A 22,708-nucleotide genomic window follows, 5' to 3' on the forward strand; every position below is an offset into this window, starting at 1 on the left:
GAAGTGAAACCTCAAAAGAGTTGTGATAATAAATCCGAAATAATACAAAGTGAGGAGAAAATACGAAGACGCTCTATCCATGGCTTCCTTTTTTTGTTGACGTAACGAGCGTGCCGGATGTTTCGGCTCAGGAGGGACTTGTAGTTTTCATCTAAAAATAAAAAAAACTTTTCATCTCCTGTATTAGGAGATACATCAGATGTTAGGCAGGTGTGTATGTGTGTCAATGTGAATCAAGGTAAATTGATTATATTACACTTTATTTTATTTTATTACATTGTTATTATATTGTTATTTTCTCTTTGCGAACAATCCAAATAATGTATTCAAAGGTCCCTTGACGATCCGTTAAATCACTCACAAATATAATGGCCTTCTCAAACCAAATATTTTTAAAAGGCTGATTTTCTATTTATTTCTATTCTTGTAACATTTTCCACGTACCCCCTGCAATGTGCTCGCGTACCCCTGGTTGGGCAACACCGGTTGACAAGAAAATAGTCATAATAATAATAATAACATAAAAACTTGACAAATGTGACAAGGACAAAGATGCTCTTTTCATCATAACTTTTATTCCTTATGGTTTTCCATGATTCTAAAGGGTTGATTGCAAACCCCATGATGAGTTTTCAGAAAAATATCACACAGCTTTGAAACAAAAGCAAAGTCCCACTTGGGTTCACGATGAGCCATCACACTGACATATTTACTGAGATTCCATTCTCTTTTAGAAAACACAAAATCAAGGACAACATACATAATTTTACACATCTTTTGTTTTGTTTTGTTTTGTTTTTTTACTTTCATATCCATGATTGCACACACACAGTTGGCTATGCTTACAATGAAACTACATATCCTACAGCACAGTACACACCGACAAAGATGAGCAATCCTTTGTTACATTGAACAAATGAGGAAGGGGGGGGAGCTTTCGGGATTTTCTGCATGTGTGTGTGTGTGTGTGTGTGTGTGTGTGTGTTGTATGCTGGCAGAGAGGAAAGAAATCTAGACAATTTATTGCTCTGTTAGCTTTTTGTGCTCGCCACGACAGTTGTTGCCATGGCAACTGATTCTTTGCACAAAATGAACCCTGAACCAAAGTATGGTAGCCTGTGTTCCAGGAACTTCAAGTTCTCGGCACCACTACTTCCTTGAATAAAATGGATCCAATCTTCTACGTTGTTATGGATCTTCCTTTTACCCCAGAACTAAATTTAATTTAAACAGAGGAGAGGCAATCTGAAGCTGAGGTTCCAGTAACTTTTAACTCTTGGTACCAGGGTATCCTGGAACTAGAAACTTACAGCTTGAAAGCACGAGCAGGGTCTTTTTTTAGGAACAAAAGGGTCCTAGTTGATTCCTGGACTGCTGAAAAGTACTAGCAAGGTCCAAGAACAAAATCTGACACTTAGGTTCCAGGGGCTTTTGAGTCTTGGTACCTGTGATTCCTAGAGCTAAAGCGATCAGTGCGGCCCTGGAAAAGTTCAGAGGTCTCGAGTAAAGTTGCATTTATTTATGTATTTATTTATAGTGTATTTATTTTTACATTATCAGTGTTGAACGAAAAACCTTGAAATCCCCGCGGAGAGTTTTATGTGTTTTATTTCTTTTACTGGTTGGCATTTTCACAGATGAAATCTGTGTGGGTCTGGAACTCCAGTTGCTATTTCTCGAGGTCACATGACCGATGAGCACAGACTTTAAAAAAAATCCTATTCTTGTTTAGTTAGACTATTATGACCCTCAGTTGTATGTACATATGTTCATATGTATAGAGCACACATGGCATTTGACGTGTAAAACTCTGGTGGTAGAAAACATTTGGTAAGAATTAACGACATGAAAAAAATGGCACACTGAAATCGTCTTTAAAAAAAAAAATAGTTAAAAGAAAAAAGATGGAACGGGCGGGTTAAGGGCTGCTTTGTCACTAAATTGTCTGCTTAGGTAGAATTTGTGCTCTTGAATTTTGGCGGTTTGCCCAGCATGTGCGTGTACGCATGTGCGTTTAGTGCAACGGGCCATCTGTCTGACTTGATTCAAACTTTATTTAAAAAGCAGCCGCCACAACTTCACACGCCTTCATCTCTTCCACATCTTTTCACAGCCTTATTCGAAAATGGATCCAATCCACTTTTTTTTCTGCACTCAACATCCCAAAGTGATACAAAGTTTACAAGGTTGTTGTTGGTTACAATGTTTGCAATAAAAACAAATAATAATAATAATAAAATAAAAAGCACCAACATAGCTTCTGGCTCCTTGACCTCCTGTTAAGTTCCTGGAGCGTTCTATTAAAATTTAAATGTCGAAAAATGAATACACTCATTTTTTCCCCTCAAAATGGCATAAACAACACATATGTGATTTTTTGTTTTTTGACTTTTTAATGCATTTTTAGAAATTGTGCTCAATCACAGGGTGGGCCCCCCGTGACCCCCTGAACAAGAAATCTGAAGCTTAAGGTCAAAGAACCTTTAGTAGGGTTGGTTAATTTGAGGGAAGTAAAAGCATCCAGTATGTTTTGTTTTTGGGCGGGGGGGGGGGGGGGGGTGCGTCTTCTAAAAAGGACTATGTTTTACTCAAAAAGTAAAGAAAATCCTTTTTTTTTTTTTGCCCCTATAGGGAATTAAAAGGTTACAATCAGATTTGTTGGTCTTTTCACATTAGCCCAAGAACAAAAGACAATCCTGTAATATGAAGGTAAAATTCCAGGAACTTTTTGTTCTGCGCAGTTTTAGTTCCTGGCACTGCAGGTTTTAATCCACTGCATGAATGGTCTTCTCTTTATCCTAAAACAAAATTCAAATAAATGACAGAAAATCTGAAACTGTAGTTCCAGGAACGCTAAGTTGTTGTCATCTTTAGTTCCTGGAAGTTAGCCTCAGGTTATATTGGTTGTCGGACCACTGACAGTACTAACCGGGTGTTGTTTTTAACCCAGAATACGGGTCAATTTAAGTAGAGCGGAGACAAACTGACGCACAAGTTCCAGAAATTATTTCTGGGGCCTTGTAGTTCCAGGAATTCAATAGTTCCAATCAGGTATTTTCAAGGGTACTACTGTAAAAGGGCCTTCTTTTTACCTCAAGTGAAACAAAAATCACAATGAAGTTTTGAATTTGGAGGGGAAAATGAATGCATTCAATCTACCAGAAATTATTTGAATCAAATTTGACATGAAACACGATGAAAGAGAATCTGCAGCGAAAGTTTCAGGAATTTTTCAGTTCTGCGAACTGACAAGTACCAATCAGATATGTTGTTGGCAAATGTGTGATTGTAAATTTACTTTTCAATAAATTAGCAAAAAAATGGTATGAGCAAGAATCTGCGCCCATGTTTTTTGGTTGTGTTGTGTGCAGAATTCTGAGTGAAATAAATGGAATCCTTTTTGGGATATGGCGGTGAACAAATTCAAATCAAAATGGAATTGCGACTGCCCCGTACATAAAGTTGCATCTATTATGGCTGCTATCCTATAAAATGGCAGTTTTCGACATAAACGATGTGAACGGATGTGAATTGCTGTGTTTTTGTTGAATCTACCCTGTGCTGTTACACTCTCAGCCCTTGGCAGTGAATGTCATTTTCACACATGATTAGCGCCACCTATTGGTCAAGCCCTGCAGGGTATGTCTAGTTCAGTGAAATTATTTTGCCAACCCCCAAAAAAGAAAATCACCAGTAATAAAATTATGATGGGGGGGGATATTGCACGGGAAGGGTTCCATATTGCACAACAATCAGGCTAACATTCACTTCACACAGGTCGTTATCATAATTGTTTTGAAGATAATTTCATATATTAGGCGTCTCTGTCATCTCTTATGTAACACATAATAATGTCGCTTTTCCACTGCACCATCATGCTATCGCCACACCAGGGACTATTCCTTGGGCCGAGGGAGAGAATAAACAGATGCTAATGTTAGCATAGCCTTAGCTGTGCTCCACATTCTCCACTTCGCTGCCCTCTGTCTCCTCTTGGATGAAATTGGTTTCCTCCTCACCCGTGGCTAATCTGGAAGGAAAACATGCTTGCTAAATTGACCTTCACTCTGCAGCCAAGTGGAGACTGTGGCGCCTGATGTTGTTATCTAGCTGCCCGCAGTCTCCTCTTGGATAAAAGTCGCCTACCTTATTTTGCTCCAGTGTGCTCATTTTTAAAAAAATAGATGTTATACTTTGAGCATGGTTTGAAACGTGGCTTGAGCAACATTCCGAAGATCTCTCCCACACGAAAGGTATCGACTTTGTCAAACCGAGTCACGTGAGACTCCGCCCACTTTCTGACTGAAAGGTTGCCAGCTTTTTGAACGCTCCCATATTAGCATTTGAAGTCAGGGCCAAATGGCCTCGATAAAAAGCTGGAACTTCAACACACTTTGCACCAGCGTGGGCAGGTTGATAAACACATTTTGAGATGATGGCTGACTCTGTGAGAAGAGAGAGACGATTGTCGCTTGTGTGTGATTCTGTTCAAATGCTGGAGTGCTTGGGTACCTTGCGGTGGAAAAGCGGCATTTTGAAAAGAGTCTGGTCTCACATCTGTACTGTACATGGTTTTGATGCTTTCTGAGTACATGTACATACATACACTTGGACATGCATAACACGAGGTGGAGGTGGGCGGGGCCAGGAGAAGTCCTAAAAAGCCATTTCTTTACAAAGGGATTTACGATATGAGAGTCCTCACACTCGCACTACGCTTGTGCTTTAAATGGAACTTGATGACTTTCAACTCGACGTTAATGAACGTAAATCCTGTTTTTAAAGGGCAAGAGGGGCTTCGTTTGTGCCCACTACAACAAAAACCAACCTGCAATGCTTAAGTGTCAACAAAACCATCAATGAAAACACCCAAAGGCATCAAATGGAATGATTGGCGTATGCGAGTGGACAAACTATCGGATTTTGTATGGCTCACCATCAGGAGCCTTCCAGTTCCCGGACCCCCGACTTCCGCCACATTTTTGGAGGGGGTATCTACGAATTGCATCATGATTCCATTCAAACCAATTGTGACTAAAGCTCCAATCTCACCTCTGTAAACTCCCCTGTGGCCTTTTATTATTGCAGCACCTGACCCCTGGTCTCAGGTAGTTTGAGGGCCAGGAAACTGCCGGCCGCCAGCGCCCCCGAAGCGAAGAGAATGGGCACGGCCTTGGTGATGCCCACGAAGGACGTGAAGATGCTGATTCCCAGCACCGCCGCCAGTTTGCACAGAGCATTGAGGAAGCCGAACGCCGTGGTCCTGAATGCGGGAAGGGGACGTTTAGAGAACCACATTCCTTGCAAGTCACATGAGTCTTATTTACTCAATCAACTACAATGATACCGCTACTTAAAAACATCTCTTAATACGTAATTTTCAAATTACGAAAAATATTACCTCTTGTTCCGAAAGAAATTTCAAGATAGGTAAAAATACAGTATGGGCTGCTGCTCGCAGCTCCGAGGTGCCTGAAGGCAATATACTTAGCAGCTAGCTCTGGCATTGGCTATTGCCAGGAAGACGCTTGATTTTCCCGGCCTCCCATTGGCTAAGAGGGACTTCTGCCGTATGTGTCAATGTTTGTAGATAGACACGTGTCTATGCAGCATCCTCGTCATTTGGTGACATCAGAAAAGCAGAAGCGCAACCCACCAAGCAAAGCAACAGCAGCGTCATCACACAGTGGTCCGACCACACTGCATTGACGTCATTTCAGTCGTCGAGGAGAATCGGCATTTGCGTACCTCTTGTCGGATGGGTAGAGCTCAACGGTCAGTACATCCAGGGCGTTCCAGGAGGCGATGCTGATGCCGCCAAAAAGGCAGAGCAGCGCGATCATGGCTGACTCGCTGTTGCCGAATGACAGGAAGAAGCAGCTGACGCAGGAAATCACGCTGGAACCCGCTGGAGAGAGCAAAATGACAAGCGTTGGAGGCGGGGCCAGCAAGGTCTTCTCTGGACCTACATGCACAACTCAAATGGTATATTTTTTTCCTTCGATGAAATTAGTCATCATGTATAGTATGTCTAATCCACCAATGGATTTTAGAATAAATACTACAGTGTTGGATCACAGAAAAGTGAGAATCGCACGGCCTGCCGTTGATATGCAGCAATGAAATTTACCGAGCATCCTGAGCCGGCCGATCTTGTCCATCAGCAACGCCGACACGATGTTGCCCGGTAACACGGCCAAGGTCCCCAGAAAGCTGACAAAGTAGACCATGTAGGCGTTGTTCTCGTCGCTCACGTCGCTCAGCAGGCAGCCCTCCTTGTTGTGCAGGAAGGTGCTGTTGATCAGACGGCTGTTGACCAACCTGTACTTGAACAGGTCTTTGAGGAGCAAAGTGTAGAGGGAACAAATGCCAGAAGGTGTTAGACCAGAAGGACGGTTGGAGATGGGCTTCAGTGAAATTTTTCGTACTCGTTTCAAAACACATTTTACTCAAAAGGACAGGAAGTGTCTGTCACCCAGTAGTCAGGCAACAGAAAGGCCCCGAATTTGGGTGTTGGTGTGGCAAAAATGCTTTAGATTTGAGTGTCGAGTTGGCAGGAAGAACACTTGATGCTAGGGCAACACAAAGGCACCACACGTGGGTATAAAGGAGGTAGAAAGGATCCAAATTCAGGTGTTGAGGCATCAAAAGGTACCAAATTTGGTCATTCCACTTGCAAAAAGGCACCAAATTCAGGTGTTAAGGTTGCGCAATGAGGTCAGATTGATCAAAGCGGGGTATAAAAGCAACAGACATCTTTATTTTCACATTTAAAAAAATAGATATGTCAGTAAACTCCATATTAACAAGTAATGCCACACAGCGAATATCTAAATATTTGTAAAAATTGTCTTGTCGTTAGGACGAAAACATGAAAAAGTGAAGCAACCTATCAAGAATAGAGAAGAACTAAAACATCACGAGGAGCTGAAAAGGATCACATCTGCGCTGAAGTAATGGACAGTAGCTTTCAAGACTTCTGACCCAATAAGAGCTTCAATACTGGTTGGCTTGGAATTGTGGTCCACATGACTCCAAAAAGGGGAACTACTTTGGAGACTCAAGAACCCAGGGCAGAACCCAAAATCAAGTGCGGCATTCCGGTGTCTCAAAGCCCGATGATCTGTAGCATTGTCATCCGGGAGAACATTGGCTTGGAATGGTGTCCCAAAGGTCTATAAAAGGAGGGCTATGTCTGAGATCAAGTGGCATTGGTGACGCCCGGACCCACCAGAGGACCCAAAGTCAAGTCTCACTCAAACTTGAACTCTGAGACAACGGGACTCTCAGTAACATTTAGATTCTGGAGCTTTGCTTGGAATTGTGGGCCACGTTTCTGTAAGTGAGAACTTTTCTTTGCCACGTCCAAGTTGAAGTAGTGGATCGTAAGTTTAGAAACAACAGCACCCAGAAGAGTTCGAACCCACACAAGCATTCTGGTTTGGTTTTATGTGGCACATTATCCTCAAGCCATTTGATGATAGAGGGTAGTAAGGGTTATTGAATCAGCACCACCGTAAAATAAATCTAGTGGGTGCTATCAAGGAAGCAAACAGTAGACCAGAGGAAACAGGATAGAGGACGGAAAGAGCAAAAAAGTAAGCAGTTGCGGTTTGTGTTCCAAGAAAAACATTTCCAGCTGGGAGCCGTGGAAAATCCGCCAAGCTTTGCGTAGGTAAAATGAAACGATGGTCGAGGCGCAAAGGTAAGCGAGCCGAGGAGGCGTCGAGAATCTCGTGAGCCAGTTTTCGAAACGCATGTAGGAATCTGTGGTCTTCAGCCGGTGGTAACACAGGGTAGCTTTCCTCAAAGAGGCGTCGGCAAGAGGAGAAAGTACAGTTCTGGCCATTTCTAAAGACGTCTTGATAACTGGCACCGGTGCGCGTGGTTCAGGGGACACCCTTGGACCCCAAAATATCTCCTCATCCCAGGTGGGTTCCTGCGGATCATTTGGGTAGACCAGGCGAAGAAACTTCCCCAAGTCGGGGTCCGGGTCATTTGGGTAGACCAGGCGAAGAAGCTTCCCCAAGTCGGGGTCCGGGTAGGCAGGATGGGCCATCAACAGCAACCGGTCGAGGGAATCGAGCCAGTTGTCTTCTGGAATCAGGAGATTTCCTTCTGAGGGGCTCTGGAACAGTATTTCTAAAAGGGATTCACAGTTCTTAGAAGCAGGAGAGCCTAAGTATTGATTGGCAGCCTTGGTCACCGCAGACCCAACCAAGATACCTAATATCAACACGGGCATGGCGTAGTTGAATTCTCGTGTGGCTCCAAACCTCTCAAACTTTTCCCATCAACAATAATTCCGGTGACCATCAGACACCTCTGGTGGCTTTGCCTAGTCGCAAAACGAGAGCTCTGCCATGACATCAGAGAGTGGCGCCGTGATGTCATCGAAGTTACGTCAAGCTGTGATGACTTGAGAAGAAGCTAGAGATTTTTCTCACTCTCACCAATTGTTTGGCTTCGTTTTCGTGCAAGGTGCGCTTTCAGATGTGACCCACCTTGAGACCAGCAGAGCTCAAACAGACACTGGAGCAGAATCCGCTGGGGCCGCATAACAGACAGTCACAAGAAACACTAAACTTCCAGTTTAGTACTTGCGAGGAGCCCCACAAGTACTAACTGGACAAGTCCAAAACCTGTGGGCCCAGTGGGCAAATCCTGATCTGGCATGGATTTTGAGGCTTACTTGTACAGTGATACCTGTACTTACGAACGTCTCTTCGTACGAAATTTTCAAGTGATGAAACGCCTCAACAAGAAAATATTGCCTCTTGTTATGAAATAAATGTCAAGATACGTAATGTAAAAATACAGTATGGGCCGCTAGTTGCAGCTCCGAGTTTCCTAAACGCAACATACTTATAGCTGCTCTGCCATTAGATATCGCCAGGAAGATGGTTGATCTATCTGGCATTGCATTGGCAAAGAGGGACTTCTACCGTATGTGCCAGTGTATCTAGATAGATCAATAGAGAGATCTGTGTCTATGCACTGTCCTTGTCATTTGTATAACTGTACATATTTTGATGTATTTTTATGCTTTAGAAAATATTTAGGTCTGAATTTTGGGGGGCCTTGGAACGGATTAGGGCATTTACATGGAAAACACGTCTTGACTTAAAAAAAATTCTCGTTCAAAAATTTCTTGCAGAATCAATTAATTTCACAAGTAGAGGTAGCACTGTACTACTAGCTGTGTCACATCAAAACTTTTGTAAACCAAAAAGGTTTTCTTTCCACCCATATTTAGCAAAGCAGCTGCATGGTTTGAAAAAGGACCCAAGATCCATTTGCTGCAACAGGTGGACCTCCACTTCCTTCTATGGAACTGGATATTGTAGCCATGCTCCCCTCACCTGTGTTGTAGAAGAGGGTGGCAATGAAAGTGCAGTTCTTGAAGAAAGTGTTACTGGAGGTGATGTCCTCAAAGTAGCACTCCTCAAACAGCGAGTCCTCAAACACCATGGACCTCATTTTCAGGTTCATGAACCTGGAAAGCGGAAGAGCCAAGCGGGTTCATTTGCCCGTTTCAGACAAAATTCAGGATGGCGAACGTTGACTCACTTGTCGTTGAAGTACTCCCCCTGGCGGTGCACCTGGTTTTCCAGGGTGAAGTTGAAAGTGACGTGCTCCACCTTCTCCTTGACAAAAACTTTGGTGCGTGAGGCGTACTCCTGCTTCTGAAGGTACTTGATCATGTCGGGGAACCACACGGTCAGACCGTAGTAGCTGTGCCGGCAAAACAGGAGTCTCCGTTAAAATGTATATTCCCAGACCACTGCACAGTATCCTGAGGTAAGATTACTACCTAAAGGACATGGAGAACCAGACGGCCATCATCATGTAAGTGGTGCGGCGGTACTCGGGGGAGAAAACCGCCTGGAAATTACTCCACACCTAAAAGAACAAAGAAGACAGCATATTAATATCAATTATCAGCCCATCTGTCTTCGCTTCTGATTTGGGGTCATTTGAGAAAAGTTCCCGGTTAAGATTAGTAAGGTGGCCCGGTCTGAACAAGGCCAGATTCATTTTGAATATTTGCTAAAATGGTTGCACAGTCAGCCTTAATAAAGTCGAATTTGAGGAGTGTGACAGGAATCAGATCAAGCCGACGGGCAGAATGTAGCTTATGCAATTTCAAGCAGTGTTCTTGAGACTTGTGGTTTGTTCATATCACTCGAGGAAACTGATTTCGGGTGCTATTTTATTTCAACTTCCTCGAAAGGAGTCTCAAATTTTGATGTCCTGGTCTTTCAGCTTTAGCTGGTGTAGGCTCATCAACGTCAACCATCTTTAGAGAATGCCTGCTTCTGATTGGTGCTCATTTGGGCTAACTCCCTCATCGAAGTTCATCAAACCCTGCAATTGGCCCAGAAACGGCCGCTTCAGACCAAAATAGCTTTCTTTTTGTCTCCAAACACACTTGTATAACATACATTCCTGAATCAACGCTTGCTGTACCTGATGGAAAAGCGAGGTGAGCTTTATTCTCCATTTCTCATGCCAAGCGGCGCCATCGCCCAAGTTGACCAGCTCGTCCATCTGCTTCACTGTTTTGATGGTGGTCACCTGACATGTCAGTTTAATTCGGTTAAACCCAAAATTCTGATTGCGAGATGCGCGACTCCCAAAAACTCAAGGGATGTGTACATATATATTATTTTTTTTAGCAGTGTAGTAATCGTTCCAATATGTGGCTTACAGAGAACACCCTCTCCGGATATCCTTTGGCCCTCATGTTGGTGTCGTGAACCTGCTTCAGAATCATCCAAGCCTCGTCGTGTTTCCCATTCTGGAAGTGGAGAAAACAAACCAAGATGAAAGCAACCAACATGTCACAGTGAAGCCAAAACGAAAATCACGGACAACCGGTCCATAGGAAAATCGTGCGACTGAATGTTGAACTGACCTCCAGGTAGAAGCGAGGACTCTCAGGCATGGTGGTGAGGGCTGAAATGGCCGCCACCGAGGGGAAGGCGCACACCAGTACGAAGACGCGCCAGCTGTGGAATTGGTAGGCTGAGCCCATCTGGAAGCTCCAGCCTGAGCGTGACGAGAGCAATCATGTAAGCGATATCCATAAACAATGTCTCAGCCATATACGCACCAGAAAAGAGACAAATCTGAAAAATGATTTCCAAACTAAAAAAAAAATACAGTGGTACCTCTACTTACGAACATCTCTTCATATTCAAGTTAAGAAATGTCCTAACAGCATTGAATATTGAGTTTGCTGAGAATGACATTTCAAGGTACGAAAGGTAAAAATATGGGCATAATGGGCTGCTAGTCACACCTCCGAATTTCCTGAACGCAACATACTTTTAGCTGCTCTGCCATTGGCTAATACCGAGCATTTTCCTGGCATCCGATTGGCTAATAGGGACTCTGAGAACCCTCACCATAGTGTGGAATGATGGCCCAGGCCATGGCCGAGGCGTAGATGCCACCGATCATCCAGAACATGCAGAGCCAGCTGAGGTGCTCCCCTCGCTTCTCCTGAGCCAGAAACTCGGAGTAGTAGGAGAACACGATGGGGATGGAGCCACCGATGCTGGTGCGGAAACAAGAACGAGAACTTCAGAGATCAAGTGAATTGAAGATCGCAAGCGTCTCTTCAAGCGGTGTTCTCTCACCCGACTCCCGAAGCCAGGCGGCAGAAGAGGAAGGAGCTGTAGCCTTGCACGAAGGACGAGAAGAAGGCAAATACGCTGTTGATGGACAGCGAGATGAGCAGCGTTTGCCGCCGCCCGATGCGGTCGGCCAGGCCTCCCCACACGAACGCACCCACCATCATTCCCAGATATACGATCAGGCCTGAAGTTGGGAGAAGAGATTTGATATGGATGGAGGACAGTCATTCATTCATTCATTCATCTTCCGAGCCGCTTGATCCTCACTAGGGTCGCGGGGGGTGCTGGAGCCTATCCCAGCTGTCTTCGGGCAGTAGGCGGGGGACACCCTGAATCGGTTGCCAGCCAATCACAGGGCACACAGAGACGAACAACCATTCGCACTCACACTCACACCTAGGGACAATTTACAGTGTTCAATCAGCCTCCCACGCATGTTTTTTGGAATGTGGGAGGAAACCGGAGCACCCGGAGAAAACCCACGCAGGCCCGGGGAGAACATGCAAACTCCACACAGAGAGGCCGGAGCTGGAATCGAACCCGGTACCTCTGCACTGTTAAGCCGACGTGCTAACCACTGGACTACCGGGCCGTCAAAAAAATTAAATATCAAGCCACTTCCATCTATCCATTTTCTGAACCGCTTTATCCTCACAAGGGTCGCGGGTGTGCTGGAGCCTATCCCAGGTATCTTTGGGAAGTAGGCGGGGGACACCCTGAACCGGTTGCCAGCCAATCGCAACACAGACAGACAATCATCAGCGCACACACACACATTGGGACAATTTAGAGTGTTCAATCAGCCTGCCATGCATGTTTTTGGAATGTGGGAGCAAACCGGATTACCCGGAGAAAACCCACGCAGGCACGGGGAGAACATGCAAACTCCATACAGGAAGGCCGGAGCTGGAATCGAACCCGGTTCCTCTGCACTGTGAGGTCGACGTGTTAACCAATCAAACACCGGCCCGCCTATCAAGCCACAATTTGGATGAATTTGTAACAAGACGTACGAAAAAGTCTGATGGACCTGAACCCCACCACATTTAATGCTTTGATTTGAAGCGGCCATCTTGGGTAAAATATAGGGCTTGTATTTTTTTTTTTTAAGTAGCCACAAAAAAAATCTGCTATAAGGTGTACTTTTTCAGTACTCGTTTGCTAATTTATATCCTAAATCAGGCTTGCCACTCCACCAGAGTTTAAAGACTGAGACAGAACGTAAAACAAGGAGGCCCGTTATGTAGCTGGTTTGCCAGAATAACCCACTAAGACACTCAGACAAAAGCTGATCCACCCTGAGGACAAAATCCGAAATCGGTGTGTATTCAGATCACCACGAAGGTAAAGTACATTTTTAAAAAATGTATTTACAAGAACTAAACCAGTGACTCAAAAAAAAAAAATGGCCTTTGGGTCGCCCTTGCCGAGGCCTGCCGTGGTCGTGATGGCCGAGCAACATCCAGAAGCCAAAGATCCTCAGCTGAGGAAGAGGGAACACTCCATTACTATTTATAGTCAACCATTTCCCTCACGCGTTGCCCCCGCCCCCACACTGCACAACACACTAGCCTTCAGTGACACACACACACACACACACACACACACACACACACACACACACACACACACGGCCTGGAGCTTTTCAGCATCGTTGTCACAGACTCCATCGCCCGTCCCCTTTTTTTCTCTTTTTTTCCCCTCCCCCCACATCCTTTCCGAGCCTACAGAGATGCTCAGCTGCTCTGCCCCCTCAGCCTCGCCCCCTTCATCATCACGCTTCTGTCATTGCTGCTTTTCTTCATCATTTGGTTTGTCTCGTTCCATCAGTGTGAAAGCAAACGTAGGTTAGTACAGGTGGTGTTTTGTTGTCCAAGATGACCCGCTCGCTGTCCATCAACTGCATGTCAATCTTGATGATTATGTATATACGGTATTTTAGGGGTCCTCAACACCATCCTGATGGATATGAACCACGAGTGGTCAAACATACCGGGATACACGAAAAAGTCTCAGGGAACCAAAACAAAACAGGAAGTGAGTGATTTTGGCAATTTTTGGCCGGATCCCGGTTTCACACTAAAAATTTTTTTTTTTTAATTTTCAAGGGTGTCCTGGCCGAAACGGAACAAGAAGCTTTTTGCTTGGAAGAAGCCATATGAGGTGAATTCCACGGTTCCTACTTTGACACTTTGATGATAAAAATAACCCAACACCAATTTAATGGAAAATGGAAAAATCGGGTGGACGTGTCTCTTTTATCAAGATGTACAAAAAAGGTTTTTCAAGGTTTTGGCTCATATGAGCCATTTTCACTTTGATGGTGTGATGCTCAAAATAATGAGCGCCAATACCAGTTTCATTGACAGACATGAAATTGGGTGGACACGTCTGTCATCATCGGATCCACAAAAAACTAAAAGGACCAATCCCAGAAATGGAACCGGAAGTTGGCCATTTTGGCTTGAAGCAGCCATTTTGGGTGATGAAATCACTCTGATTCTTAAAATCTTCTTCTTTTCTTCCGAGCCACTTGATCCTCACTAGGGTCGCGGTGGGTGCTGGAGCCTATCCCAGCTGTCTTCGGGCAGTAGGCAGGGTACACCCTGAATCGGTTGCCAGCCAATCGCAGGGCACACAGAAACGAACGCCCATTCGCAACCACACTCACACCTAGGGACAATTTAGAGTGTTCAATCAGCCTGCCACGCATGTTTTTGGAATGTGGAAGGAAACCGGAGCACCCGGAGAAAACCCATGCAGGCCCGGGGAGAACATGCAAACTCCACACAGGGAGGCCGGAGCTGGAATCGAACCCGCTACCTCTGCACTGTGAAGCCGACGTGCTAACCACTGGACTACCGGGCCGCGATTCTTAAAATAATGAGCCCCAAAAACCAGTTTCACCGATGGACAAAAAAATTAAGTGGAAATGTCTACTTTGTCAGGATGCAGAAAAAAACTGTTTTTTCAAGGTTTTGGTTCAAAGCAGCCATTTTAAGCCAATTCCAGTCGATGTTTTTGATGTTTTGACACTAAAAATAATGAGCCCCAATCCCAGTTTCATTAACAGACATGAGATTGGGTGGACACGTCTCATAACAGGATGCACAAAAAGTCCTCAAGGATTCATGCCGCAAATTGAATAGGACATCAGTTGTCCTAGCCATGCTAACGTAGCCTAGTGATCCTGATCCAGCTTTAGGGTGGTGGTACCCCCCTGCCCCTACAGTACCACCCTAGTCCCTCAGCCACCCTCATGTGCATCTGATCAGCACTTTGCTGCATTGCGGCGACGTCTCACCACGTTTCTATGCCATGCTTGAGTGAAGCACATGAGTCACACACACATGCGCACACACGATCACGCTAACACACTCCTGGCCGTTACACTAAAATGCACACACACGCACATGCGTGAGCTAGTATGCTAATAAGCATGGCCGTCGCCGTGGAAACACCAGCACAGATGCACAGACGGCAATCAACGGAGGAGGAGAGTGAATGTCACCTTCTTGTCACTCCAACGCTGCGCCATAGACGGCGGCTGAGTCAGGCACTCGAGTGAAATAAAGGCCTCCCTTAAATAGACACCGAGTCTTTTCACATCTGGAAACAAAATCAGTTCGTACCGGCGAGTCTAATTGTCTGAGCTCCTCCACGATGTCGCTCACGGCATTTGAACCAAAACTGCGGCTCAAAGAACCACTTGGTGGCGATTCACAGGCAGCTAATCCCAAATGATGCAAAGGAACTAGCCTGAAACGGAACAGGAAGTCGGCCATTTTGGTTTGATGTAGCCATTTTGGGGGAATTATGAGGCTCGCACTCTGACAAACTCCGAGGGTTGGTTCATGTTTGTTAGGGTTAAGGCAGGTTTCAGGGTTAGGCCGTGTTTTTTTTTTGTCTTTTGTAATAGTGCAGTTCCATAGCATGGAAGGGGACAAACTAGCGGGTGCAGTGGCGAGGAGATTATTTACCTCCAAATAATTTGTAGTAGCCAAAAAGTGGCTATTCAGTAGCAGTTCAAAAGATGATGGTATGAGAACATCTCCCGGAGCGAGACCAAAGATTCCATGCAAACTTAGGAGAAGGGACGGGGATGTCGTACCGGGACCGGGCAACGAGCAAATAGGAGATGATGTCAGCCCGTCCTCCCGTTTGGGCAAGTTAGCCATATTTCCAGTGAGACGGATGAGCTAACGACGTTGCGTTGCTAACGGGCCCGTGGGCACGATGTTGGTTGACCTCTGATCTAGGCTTTTATTCCACCCACTATTACACCTGAAAGTTTTTAATTCCCGCTTTGTGGGACGGATAAAAGTTACCTTCAGGGCGAGGATGTGGGTTGAGGTCCAAGTTTTACGTTGGATTTAGGGCAGTGTTAAATGTTCTTGGATAGCGTTTGATGTCAAAACAGTCCATGTCACCGTTGCTCGTTTGTCACGGAAACCGCTGATTACTACGATGGTCGGGATGTGTGCCTTCGCAATGAAAAGAGCGGTCCAACACATTTGGTCAATTGAGTTGAGAAGTGACATTGGACACTTGAGAGTCGTGAAAATGTCAAACACTCGCTCGGCCTTTTGCGCCGATGAGCTCACAGGAACATGCGGGAGGCTCTATTAGCGACAAGACTGTTGACAGCTTGTCAATAACTGTGCGCGCCTGTGTGTGTGTGTGTGATGATGATAGATGGTAGCCGGGATGAAGCAGGTGGGATGTGAGTCATATCAAGACTGCCGTTTGTTTCTATTCGCGTGACTTTTATAGCGTGCAGGCTGCCATTAGTTTTTTGGGCTTTGGTAGAGGTTTGCACTTCACAGAGTAGGTCAGGGCAAGGTGTTTAGCGCTAGGGCAATATAGAATCTTACGTACATTCGAAAGTCAGGTAAGGAGTTGAGGTGTGGGTGACTTGACCACCATTTGGGGTGAGGTGAGGTTTTGGTTTGGGTCGAGGGTTTGGGTTTTGGCCATCTTTAGGTGGTTATAGGCTTTACGAGGACGGCTCGGTCAATGTGGACTCTTGACTAAATTCAAGGGTTGGGATTGAAGGTTTCTGGGGCTTTTTCAGTAAATTTTGGGTAAGGTTTAGGGTCAGACTTTGGGTGAATTCAGGGGTGAGGGTTAGGAGCGTAAAATGTTAGTTATCCGGGATTATGGTTTAGGTTAGAGTTTGTGGTAGCATGAGGTGTTAAGGCTGGAGCTAAAATTAATGTTTTGGTTCGAGTTTTAGATCGAATTGGAGTTAGGTGTGGATCCTTGTCAGAATTGGGTTGCATTTTGGAGTTTAGGGTTCGGGTTTTAGAGGTTGAGGGTCAGGAGTGGTTAGGGTTAGGTTTTATGTGCAACATGAGGCAATTGGGCTCAAGTCAAATCAAGGTTTTGCAGAGAACAGCGTTTAAAAGGTTAAGGTTAGGATTGGTGGGGTTAAAATTAAATGAGGGTATTAGGTAGAGGTAATAGAATAGGGTTGAAATTTGAAATTTGGGGGCACCTCAAAGGTGCGGGAAAAGGAAAGGAGTGGTAAAGTTAAGGTACTGGTTTTGTGTTGAGTTAAGATTCTTGACTAAATGCATTGGGAACCCCCTTGGAAAGGGTTAGCGTTAGCATTGCGAATGAAGGCCTATACGGGTAGGTCACAGTTTATATTGGAACGATATTAAAAAAAAAAGATTAGGGGTAGGGGTTGGATTTGGGAAGGGGTTAAGGTTTAGGTTAGAACTAGGCTCAGGGTTTGTGTTTAGGGTTTAGGGGTCTTGCCTAAATTCATCGGGAACAAATCTTTGGAAAGGGTTAGCGTTAGCATTTTGCGAATGTCCTTGGATGAAGGCTTATACAGGTAGATCACATTTTATATTTGAACGATACAGGAAGGATTATGGTTAGAGGTTGGATTTGGTAACGGGTTTTGGGTAGAACCAGGCTCAGGGTTTATGTTTAGGGTTCAGAGGTCTTGCCTAAATTCATCGGGAACATCCTTGGAAAGGGTTAGCGTTAGCATTGGGAATGTCCGTGGATGAAGGCCTATACAGGTAGATCACATTTTATATTGGAATGATACAGGAAGGATTATGGTTAGAGGTTGGATTTGGTAACGGGTTTTGGGTAGAACTAGGCTCAGGGTTTATGTTTAGGGTTCAGAGGTCTTGCCTAAATTAATCAGGAACATCCTTGGAAAGGGCTAGCGTGTGCACCAGGAACATCCTGGTTGAAATGTCCCCAGTAAGCAATCCTCTGCAGATGGAAAATACCTTAGTGGAGGTAAACGGGACTAACTCTTACCCAGCATTCCCTTGTTGGGTTCCGACAGGCACATGTCCTTCTCGGCGCTTGGCAGCACAAAGCCTACGACGAAGATCTCCACGCCGTCGGCCATGAGTGCCAAACCCAGCACGAAGTAGAGCGTCCACTGGAACTTTCCATGGCCGCACTCTTGCAAGATGCTCTCGTACTGCTGGGCCAGCTCCTCCCGGTCCTTCCTGCGCTCACCTTCATACGCCGACAGGTCCCGGAAGTGCTGTGCCTGCACCTGCGCGTGCACCGCCGCGCCGTCCGCCTTGACCGAGTCTCCCCGCGGGATGCCCTGGTACTCGCCCTCGTAGATCTCGTCGTCCTCGTCGTGGCCCTCGGTAGAGTCACTGTGGGCGTCGTCGTCGTTGGCACGGCTGTCGTTGCGGTAGTAGCCTCTACCGCCGCCGTCTTCGCCGACCGGCACCGCGGCGTAGTCGTCGTCATCGTCTTCCTCTTCGAAACGCTTGTAGGAGCGGCGGGTGTACTCGTCGGCCATCTTGTCCACGCCGCGCCCCATTTTCTTGCCCACCTGCTTCTTGGCCACCTTGGCGATGTCCTTGGCTCCGCGGATGAAATCAGAGCGGTTGTCCCGGTAACGTCCGTCGTCGTCCATCTCGGCTGGCGGAGGTGCTGGCTACTCGCTGCGTTGGGGATCAGGAGCGGTCCAAGCGCATGAGGGGGTGATGGGGACTCCTGAAGGCGACACCCACGACTCCTGATACGCTCCCTCCTGCTCGTGCGCGCCCCGCCCTGAACAAACAACAGGAGGGCGTCGATGTCACAAATGGGGAACGCCCATATTGTTAAAAATGTACGTTATATGAAAAAAATTGAACTTTTACAGTTAAGATTTCAAACCGGGGTTTCAAGCTTGGGTTAAGGTTTCAAACTAGCATTAAAAAGTAGGGTTTTAAGGGTCGGGGGGGAGATCTTGCCCCAAGTGGAGGAGTTTAAGTATCTTGGGGTCTTGTTCACGAGTGAGGGCAGGAGGGAGCGAGAGATCGACAGGTGGATCGGTGCAGCGTCTGCTGTGATGCGGACATTGTATCGGTCTGTCGTGGTGAAGAAGGAGCTGAGCCAAAGGGCGAAGTTCTCAATTTACCGGTCGATCTACGTTCCAACCCTCATCTATGGTCACGAGCTATGGGTCGTGACCGAAAGAACGAGATCCCGGATACAAGCGGCCGAAATGAGTTTTCTCCGCAGGGTGTCCGGGCTCTCCCTTAGAGATAAGGTGAGAAGCTCGGTCATCCGGGAGGGGCTCCGAGTCGAGCCGCTTCTCCTCCACATCGAGAGGAGCCAGATGAGGTGGCTTGGGCATCTGATTTGGATGCCTCCTGAACGCCTCCCCGGTGAGGTGGTCCGGGCATGTCCCACCGGGAGGAGATCCCGAGGAAGACCCAGGACACGCTGGAGAGACTATGTCACCCAGCTGGCCTGGGAACGCCTCGGGATCCCCCGGGGAGAGCTGGAAGAAGTAGCTAGGGAGAGGGAAGTCTGGGCTTCCCTGCTAAAGCTGTTGCCCCCGCGACCCGGCCCCGGATAAGCGGTAGATGATGGATGGATGGATGGATGGGTTTTGATTCGAGTCATGTTTCACTATTCATTTTGGGTCCAAAATTTGAAAGTTATGGTTTCAAATTTGGGTATAAACCTGGTCCAGTGTTTCAAAAGAAGGTTGTGATATCAAATTAGGGCCCATTACATAACAAAGGTTTGAAGTGTTTTCAAAGTATGGCTTCAAGCCACGGTTAGGGCCTCTCAGTTAAGGGTTTCAACAGTACATTCAAGATTCAAAACAGATTTTCAAGACGGGTTTAAGGCTGTAAAATATGCTTTTATACCTGGGTTAGGTTGCGAGTGAGGATGAGGAAATCAACCGGGGCTATGCATTAAAATTAAGGTGAAGGATTTCAAATTCAACATTCAAGCCTGGGCTGAGATTTCAAATTGGGGTTCAAAGGCACGGTTTGGGTTTGAAAATCTCAAAGTGGATCCCTTGAGATGGTTTAATGTGTGCCGTCTGGAGAGGCGCCGGGTGCCAACCAATTGGATTCCGTTTCATGAGCAGCAGCTCGCACATCCGCGAAGCCAGGTTAGCGCTTAGCTCAAGCGTTACACTCTTGTGCTGCCCCGATTAGCTTTCGGCGCTTTCCGCTGACATTTAGCAAGCGCATGGAGCGCGTCAGCTCTTCTGGGAAACCCAAGTGGAATATTTACAAGATACATTAACTTCACGACACCACGTTTGACCACATTATCGTGCAGTTATGATGGCTTTCTTGTCAACATTGTGCAGCATTGTCATCATATTTGTGCCTCCCTCACTGTTATTACAGCGATCGCAAAAAAAAACATTCTTCCGGCCACCTTTGAGGTCATTATGTCCAAGTTATGTTGTGGGTGCGAAGGTGGCAAATAGATAAGAAAGAAATCCCGCAAGTCCAAGAAAAATGACCCCCCAAGTTGCCTGATAAAATTTCAAAAGAGCGCAAATGTGGATGTTGGTTGCCATGTCTTGAATGTTGTGTTGGTAAAATACCAATGAAGCAGAAGAATCCATCCAATTCAGGGGGCAGGAATTTTGTCAGAGAGTGCCCTCTGCTGTCGATTGAAATTGATGTCAAAGTCCAAAGGCCAACTGTGACGTTGGCCGTGCGAGCCCGAGGTCACTTTGACGTCAGTTGCAGTGGACAGCAGAGGGCGCTATCGGACAAAACGGCAACTCCAGGCATGGAGGGAAACGGATGAATCTGCTTCATTCTTATTCCGCCAACACAAAATGAATCACAATACCGTCTTTGGACTACGGCGAGTAATTCTTGGAAAGAACGTTTTGTCCTTCGGTTGACCGCGTTAAATTTGGACAGGCGTAGTGACTCTTCAGGCCTAGCGGCTCTCACTTCACTGTCTTTTGTGCCGCCGCAAGAAGAGGTGTTAAAGTGTAGAAGAAGAATGGAGCAACACAGCCTACCAAAGTATGCTTCGAGGCAGCCTTCGCTCAGGGCCCGTTGCCGTAAAAACAAAGGCCAAATTTGAAAGCTGTGTGAATTCTGACAACAGCGTATGGCTAAGGCGCGCCTAAAGTTATGTTCCGCGGCCCTTGAATTCGAGGGAGGGTCGAATTGGACCTCGAGGGTCGCAGTCCAGAATGTTTGATATGTTTCCCTCCTCCAACGCACAATGATCAGACCATCAACAAGCTCTGTCGAGGTCTGATAAAAATCCTCAGGCGGCTTGGAGGAAGGAAAAATATGAGACAGGTAAAAGAGCAGCTCTTGGGGACCAGAGTTGCCTACCACTGAACGACGCTATTCCAGTTGCATACGGGCTGGAGGCAACTTTAAATCCAGAAAGCATTGTGTCCTACTAATTTACTGCCAAATATGCCCCAAGTGTGTGTGACGTCATAACGAGAGTCTGCGTGTATGGTGGTGATGATGATGATGATGATGATGATGATGACGGCGGTGCTGGTGTGAAGATGAGCACAAGCTGGGATGCAAATGAGCAACAGCGACAGCGGCCTGGGGGGGAGGGTGGTGTCAAAGTTGCCAAATATCTACCGCCCTCCTTTTTTAAAAAAAATACCATCCGAATTTCCATTCATTTGAGATCCACGATGCTCCCATCAAATAGTTGTCGATGTATTCGTAAGGCAGCAGCAATGATGCCCAAGTACACATGACAAGGTCATTTTGACGCACGACGCAGAGCGCGGGAGCCCCCCCCCCCACCTCCACTCCTCTATGAACCCCCTCGGCAAGCATTCAACTCCCCTTTCCTGCGAGTACGTTTCACGTAGCGTGGACAAGAAATTGATAGTAATCATCTAATGTGGTTATTATTTCTTGGCAAGAAAATAGCTCGAGCAGAAAATGAAAAGACGTTCAAAATGCACCCAATCGATTGAATCTCGTGCGTGCCAAGTTCACCTTCAAGCCTTTTTTTTTTTGGTTCATTTTTCTCCTTGGCGGAGGTAGCCACACACGAAGAACAACGTCTCTTATCCCTTCAATCCAATGGAGCCAATTGATGATGATTAGCCCCCTCCTCTCATTCATGCTCCATCCATTGCCCATCATTTGATTTATATGATAACATATACATATATTACAATAATAACCGTCGTAAAATCAAGTTGTCTTACCTTATTGGAATTAATTGATGTCTATTTTAGTGCAGGCAATGTGAAGCGGCGCCTCTTGCCTTCATCCCCCTCAGTGGTCGACGACCTGATGGGTGGTGACGTCACAAGGATGGCCACGCCCCCTCCATCCTTCAAAATAAAAAAAATAAAAACAAGTGGTAGTGCGCGCGCGCGTGTGTGTGTAAGTGTGTTTGTGTGTGTGTGTGTGTGTGTGTGTGTGTGTGTGTGTGTGCTGCGCATGCGCAAAAACCAGGCTTGGCGCAGTGGCGCGTCCAAACCGCACGTGCGTCAGAACCGTGCCCTCTGTTTGGCCCAAGTTGAGCCTCAGGGAAAGCGCCCTCTGGTGGACGTCAGGATACAGGAACGTACACGGTGATTCAAATTTAAATCGAAGATGTGACAAATATGAATAAAAGGAAAGAAAGTAGGAAAGACGGATGGAAAGAAAGCAAGGGTGATATGAAAGGAAAGACAGGAAGTGAAAGTAAGAAAGAGAGGGAAGAAGGAAGGAACTATGGAAGGTGGGAGGAACATCGCGAGTGAAAAAGGGGGGAATGTAGGAAGGATGGATGTACGGAGATAGAATGGTATGAGAGGAAGAGTGAATGCGGAATTCAGACAA

At 46.1% G+C, this 22,708-nt stretch overlaps 2 protein-coding genes across 3 annotated transcripts in view; both read right to left on the reverse strand.

The window, feature by feature from the left end:
• bola1 (bolA family member 1) overlaps positions 1 to 22,708 on the reverse strand; it is a 112,179-nt gene that overhangs the window by 2,015 nt on the left and 87,456 nt on the right.
• On the reverse strand, positions 556 to 22,695 carry sv2a (synaptic vesicle glycoprotein 2A). 2 transcript variants are annotated; one of them, XM_052065055.1, is made up of 14 exons: positions 22,087 to 22,695; positions 17,928 to 18,686; positions 11,646 to 11,826; positions 11,412 to 11,563; positions 10,919 to 11,052; positions 10,712 to 10,801; positions 10,471 to 10,578; positions 9,815 to 9,903; positions 9,571 to 9,735; positions 9,363 to 9,496; positions 6,131 to 6,337; positions 5,749 to 5,908; positions 5,053 to 5,263; positions 556 to 2,798 (listed from the first exon to the last, which is right to left on the reverse strand). In XM_052065055.1, the coding sequence occupies exons 2-13, from the start codon at positions 18,547 to 18,549 to the stop codon at positions 5,080 to 5,082; spliced, it is 2,226 nt and encodes a 741-aa protein (XP_051921015.1). In that variant the 5' UTR covers positions 18,550 to 18,686; positions 22,087 to 22,695; the 3' UTR covers positions 556 to 2,798; positions 5,053 to 5,079. The 2 variants fall into 2 exon arrangements, with proteins under 2 accessions (XP_051921015.1, XP_051921014.1); XM_052065054.1 differs by having other exon boundaries at positions 2,553 to 5,263; positions 22,087 to 22,694.

Source organism: Hippocampus zosterae, chromosome 5, assembly GCF_025434085.1.
Source record: "Hippocampus zosterae strain Florida chromosome 5, ASM2543408v3, whole genome shotgun sequence".
Taxonomy (NCBI): domain Eukaryota; kingdom Metazoa; phylum Chordata; class Actinopteri; order Syngnathiformes; family Syngnathidae; genus Hippocampus; species Hippocampus zosterae.